We start from the raw sequence: 6390 nt of genomic DNA, 5'->3' as shown, positions 1-6390 counted from the left end.
CTTAAACGTAGTCTTCTTTCGGCTCTTGCATTTCTCAAAGTTTGAGACCGATATTTTATGTATAAAAAAAGTTCGAACGTTCAAAAAATGTCGAAGTTCAGAAAAAAGATGAAATAATTTTCAGTGAAGGTCCTACCAAAATGCAGTACCTAAACGTACTTTATTGTACTCTAATACATTTTTGAAAGTTTCAGGTGGACATTTTATTTACAAAAAAAGTTCTTAGGTTCAAAAAAACATTCAGTGAACTGAAAAAGTGAGGTCGGTAATATAGGTATTTAGCTGTGTGACAAGCCCTTAATGACATGTAAAAAAGATTTTTAACGGTGCAAAAAAAAGTATTGCCATTACTCCGTGAGTTATTCTAATGGAAATTTACGAAAAAAATTGATCTTATGATATATATTTCCTCCGAAATAAATTAGACAATTGTAGATGCATCAGAACTTATTTAATACTATTTAGCAAAGCTCTCCAATTTAATGAAGTTCAACGAGGATGGATAGCGCTAGCATCGCAATTCTCGCTAAATCTCGAATAAAATTGGAACGATTAAGGGTTATAAGAGTGATTATCCGGGCAAGGTTAATTTTTGTTGCGGTGAATCTTTCTCCTAGAATCGATGTAAACTTTATCTTTCGTTCTTTCTGTGATTTATTTGAAATCTTTAAAATCTTTGAAATCTTTTCAAAGTTTTAAAATCTTTGTGAAAACTTTGCAATCTTGTCTACACGCCTTTCTCAAAACTTTGAACCATTTTTAAATCTTTTGCAATTCGTGAAGTCTTTTTGAAATGTTTACAATTCTTTTAAATATTATAAAAGCTTTGAAATCTTTTTAAATTTTTCGAATTATTTTGCAAATTTTTGAAATCTGGTTTTCACTAATAAACGGAGTGGTCAGACCCCCGAAAACTGTTTTAAAGTCAAAAAAAATTCAAGGTTCTCGTGAGAAATTCAAGGAGATTTCAAGGTTTTCCAAGTCGCTGGACACCCTGAGTAAATTCCAGAATCGTGCAATGATAATCTTAGAATTAAAATTTGTGGGCAAAGGAGGAGATAGAGGAAGAGGAGGAGGGTTTACTAAATAAATAAAAAAATTACGCTTCATACACGTTTAATGACAATAAACAGTTTATAAATTTTATTATACGATTAGTTTTCATTTCAAACTCATTTTTTGTTCCAGTATAAGGGACACGAAATAAAAATAACAATATGTGCTACTCTGAGATCATTTTACGAACAGTAGTCAATTTAGTAGCTATTTTTTTTAATAAATAAATATTTAGACACCATAGAGTAAGTGTGAAACAAATTACGACGTTAAATATATTACTTTTTAATCATCTATTTTTATATATTTATATATTACTAAATTATATTTATATAACGCTTAATTGACTAAAAATATCACTCATTATGTATGGAGCAAACAATTTAAGGGTTAGTATTTAGCCTCTTACGGCTCTTTAACTAAAGTCCCAAAAACGCCGAAAGGGAGCAATCAGTGGCGCAAATTGCAAAAGCAATCGGAAAAGAAAACGCGAATGTTGCGCGAAAAAGAAAAAAACGGATGGAGTAGAAAATAAAAATAAAATCTGAGAAATAAGCGGCAGTGAGCGAACAATTCCCGAGGGGCAGCGTCATTGGGAATAGGAAGAAATCAGGAGAAGTTGCCGTTCTTGTCAGTCCAAACTCGGCAGCTCGTTCATCGGTAGATCTTTCTCCTTCAGCGCCCTCTCGAATTGACTACTGGGACTGCCAAAAACACGACTGTCGAAGTTCAGGAAATCCGATCCACACGAGCTTGAGGCCTATGAAAGGACAGATTCCGCTTGAGTCACAGTCGTTTAAAATAAATAATTAAACGTATTTACTTGGGCGAGAAAGTTGTCTGGATCGTTTCTGGCAACAGGAATGCGGTTCTCCTTCTCGGGCGAGATCATGTACTTTGTAGATTCGTAACCACTGGATGAACAGCTTGAATTGTTGGACCGCTGATAAAAGAGGAGAAGTTCAAACAGATCTACTTAAATCCATAATAAAAAATTTCCTGAAAATTCCAGGTTTTTTGCAGGTATACAGTTTGGAGTTATAGAAGGAGGAAGGAGAGGAGGAGGAGGAGGTAGACGAGGAGGAGAATAAAACGAAGAAGAAGCAAGAAGAGGCGGAGGAGCAGGAATATTCAACTGGAATAATAGATACATTTTCAGTTTTAAAAATAATAATTTTGAACCAAAAGAGAAACAAATTTTCAACAAAATGGTTTAATTTTCGAAAAAAAACCTTTTCATTCAAAGAAACAAGTTTTTAGTGAAAAAGCTCATTTCTTAACCAAATAAATGTTTAATTAAAATGATAAATATTCAACAATAAGATGTCAAACCTAAAAGATGTATTTGCAACTAAAATGATCATTATTAAACTAGACTACTGGAATTTTTGAACCAAAAGAGGAATTTTTAAACAAAAAGATTAACTTCCAAAGAAAAAGATAATTTTATATAAAAAATTTAACTGAATTGACTTTTCTTTAACTAAAATAGGTGAATTTTATACCTACCAAAATAATAAATTTTTAATCATAAGGATTAATTTTTCACGAAAAAAATTAATTTTCCACAAAGTACATCAATTTTCAAAGAAGTATATTCAGATTTACATAGAAAATATCAATTAACAGCTCGCAAATTTGAGCGCGCGACGGTTGAATCTCGTGCTTCGCGCTCAGATATGTGTTCTTTGCATTTGGAATGCTTGAATTACACTTTATCAAAAAGATCTCTTTTAGATGGGAGTATTATTATGCGTCTTCATATTATGAATTATCTAAATAATTAAGTATAGTCGAAGATTAAGTTTCTCAAAGCTCTGTAGGCTTTGAGGTACACATTCTCATCATGACACTCGCGCTGCGCGCTTGATTTTCGACAAAAATTTGTAAACAGGTTTTGTTCAATCTTTTTTCTCGTAACTTTCGTCGTTTTTCCACACATTTTTATTTTTTTTTAAATTTCGATGTTATTTTTTACGAATAAAACATAATGTACGCATCCTATTAAGAAGTGATTCTTAACGAAATTGTAGATCTATTTTGGCATAACAATTTTTGTTAATTTACCTTTTTTCGTGTCCTACATAGTTTGACCACAAAATGGAATATTTCATTATTTTTTGTGCAATTGAAATTTGAATTTTCTATTTTTCAAGAAAATCCAAAAATTTGTTATGATCATATTGTGGGGCTTTCAAAAAGAAATGTTTTTCTTATCTTGACTTTTTTCATATCATGCGTTTTTTGGCTTAAAATTTTTATTTTCGGTTATTTGAGAAAATTTTGAAAATGCTATAACTCTGAGAATTTTCTTTTTATCGGAAAAAGTAATAAGGATAATTTTTTTGTTCTTTTTAATACTATAAATATCCGTACATAGAACTTTTAAATTTAGAAAAAAAGTGGTCTCAAAAAATTTCAAAACGCGCTCACTTTTTGAATTTTTATCAAAAATTGCTGGTTTACGAACTCGTCCTTTCCTTTAAGACCTAAAAAAGTGTGCCAAAGATGAATTTGATTCGTTCATTTTTTTTAGTTATCGTGTTCACGGACGGAGAGACGGCCAGACGGACAGACGCCATCTTAAAAAATTGATTTTCGGATTCAGCGGGTTTCGAAACGTGGAGATCTGTTGAAAAATTGCAATGTCAAATTTCCAACAATTCTAATATTTTCTCAATCATAAATGATGAAAATGTAAAAAAGGATTTTCAGCAAAATTTAAAAAGTTTTTACGGAACAAAAGAGTTTAACTTCTAACAGAAAGTATTTAAATTTTTAACAAAAAAAAGTTAAATTTTCAACTAAAAAAAAAGGTTGCTACCGAAAAAGACCATTTTTTAACAAAATTCAAAAATTCGAATAATTTATCTTTACAACCGTCTTTGATAAAAATAAAATTACCATAGTTATATAAAAAAACGAAAATAAACATCTTGCCACATAATGCACGATATAAAAAAATCAAGAAAAAAACGCTTTTTCAAAGCCCTGCACGATTATTAAGAAAAACTTTAGGAATTTGTTTGAAAAATCCAAAAATCAAATTTTGATTGCACAGAAAATATTGAATAATAAAAAATTCCCAAAAAAAGATCTACAAATTTCTTATTATTCACTTTCTTATAAGGAACGTAGTTTTTGTTTCATTCGTAAAGGACAGTATTAGAAATATAACAATTGAATTTAAGAACAAGCGAACCAAACAATAAAAAAAACGTAGTTGACCCAAAAAGAATATATCAATTTTTAATAATAATTTTTAGATAGGACGAGTAGATGTTTTAGTAATCGAAAAAAATAAGATTTAAAATAAAAAAATAAAAATTTCGGAAAAACGATACAAGTGATAAAAATAATTTTTAAAAAACAAAATCGTTCAACAAAAAAATATCTACAAATTTTTTATAAGACCTTGTTATTATAAAATATATTTTTAAAATAATCTTTTTGGAAAAGGGACACAAGCTACAATAACATTTTATTCAACAAAATTTTTCACCTAAACTATATTTAAAAATTGGGTTAGAACCACCTGACGCTAGGATACGTATATTTTTAGTTTAAATCATAAAAAAAGACTTTGAACATAATAAAATTAAACTTACAGAAGAACGATGCAAATTTCAATAAAATGTTTGATAACAAATTTTTTTAATTAGATACTTACTTTCTTTTAATTATAAAAACAATACAATGAAAATACGTATGCTTCAATATAAATTTATGTCACGAATTGTAATAATATTCTATTGAAATGATACAATTTTCAGAGCAATTGAGAATGAAAGTTAGTGCAAAATAAGAAAAAAATATGAAAAGCCACGCGCACGCGCGATAAGAATATGCCCGCTCGGCGGTCTGATTTTTTAAAAGTTAGGTTTGCCAAAAAGGAGATTTGGGATTGGTGCAAAATCGGTGATTAGGTATACTAAAAGTGTAACCAGTAGAAGAAGCTATGGTTCTTATATAATTATTATCACTTTATAATCATTATTATTCCGAGGGAATTCAAATTATTTTCAAGCAAGAAATAGTATCGCGATTTTACAGAAAATCGATATGTCCATGTTTACAGAATATCGATGTTTTATACAAAAATCTTATAAACACTTCAAATACATTACCATTGCGATTAAATTCGATGTTTTACAGAACATCTATATTTCGATGTTCACAGAACATGGATGTTTTATTCAAAAATATTATTACCACTTAGGATACCTTATCATTGAGATTAAATTCGTGATTCAAGAGAACATCGATGTTTCGATGTTTACAGAACATCGATGTTGTCTTGAAAAATCTTATATTCACCTAGAATACAATATCGTAGAAAATAAATTCGTAATTTTACAAAACATCGATGTTTCGATGTTCAATAACATCCGTGTTTTATTCAAAAATCTTATAATCACTTAGGATATCTTATCATTGAGACTAAATTCGTGATTTTACAAAACATCGATATATTATTAAAAAATCGTATAAGCACTTAAAATACCTTATCATTAAGATAAGACTCGTGATTTTACACAACATCTATGTTTACAGAACATCGATTTTTTATTACAAAATCTTATTATAACTTAGGTTACCTTGTCACTGAAATTAAATTCGTGATTTTACAGAACATCGATGTTTCGTTGTTTACAGAACATCGATGTTTTATTCAAAAATCGTATACTCACTGAGAATGCCTTATCCTTGAGATTAAATTTGTGATTTTACAGAACATCGATGTTTCGATGTTTACAGGAAATCGATGTTTCGACGTTTACAGAACATCGATGTTTTGATATTAAAGAACCTCGATGTTTTCATCAAAAATATTATAATCACTTAGATTACCTTATCATTGAGATAAAATTCGTGATACTATTGCTTGCTTGAAAATAATTTGTATTTCCCTCTGAATCCCACGAATTTAATCTCAATAAGGTATTTGAACTGTTTATAAGATTTTTGTATAAAACATCTATGTTCTGTAAAATCGCGAATTTAATCTCAATAAAGTGGTATTTTAAGTGCATATATGATTTTTTGATAAAACATCGATGTTCTGTAAAAAAACGAATTTAATCTCAATACGGTATTTGAAGTGTTTACAAAATTTTTGTATAAAACATCTATGTTCAGTAAAATCGCGAATTTAATCTCAATGAAGTGGTATTTTAAGTGCTTATACGATTTTTTCATAAAACATCGATGTTCTGTAAAAACACGAATTTCATCTCAATAAGGTATTTGAAGTGTTTATAAGATTTTTGTATAAAACGTCGATGTTCTGTAAAATCGCGAATTTAATCTCAATGAAGTGGTATTTTAAGTGCT

The 6390-nt window shown here is 29.1% G+C and overlaps 1 protein-coding gene across 3 annotated transcripts in view; it reads right to left on the bottom strand.

The window, feature by feature from the left end:
- Positions 1 to 1173: 1173 nt before the first annotated feature.
- Positions 1174 to 6390, bottom strand: part of LOC117168494 — a 79582-nt gene continuing 74365 nt past the window's right edge. For all 3 annotated transcript variants that reach the window (XM_033354217.1, XM_033354201.1, XM_033354211.1), the window contains 2 exons: positions 1880 to 1999; positions 1174 to 1816 (listed from right to left, as the gene is read on the bottom strand). In XM_033354217.1, the coding sequence (XP_033210108.1) occupies positions 1688 to 1816; positions 1880 to 1999 (249 nt within the window). In that variant the 3' untranslated portion in view covers positions 1174 to 1687. The remainder of the gene's footprint in view (positions 1817 to 1879; positions 2000 to 6390) is intronic.

Source organism: Belonocnema kinseyi, chromosome 1 (genome assembly GCF_010883055.1).
Source record: "Belonocnema kinseyi isolate 2016_QV_RU_SX_M_011 chromosome 1, B_treatae_v1, whole genome shotgun sequence".
Classification (NCBI taxonomy): domain Eukaryota; kingdom Metazoa; phylum Arthropoda; class Insecta; order Hymenoptera; family Cynipidae; genus Belonocnema; species Belonocnema kinseyi.
Note: the sequence above shows the minus strand (reverse complement) of the source record. Positions and strands in the feature narration are given on the sequence as shown.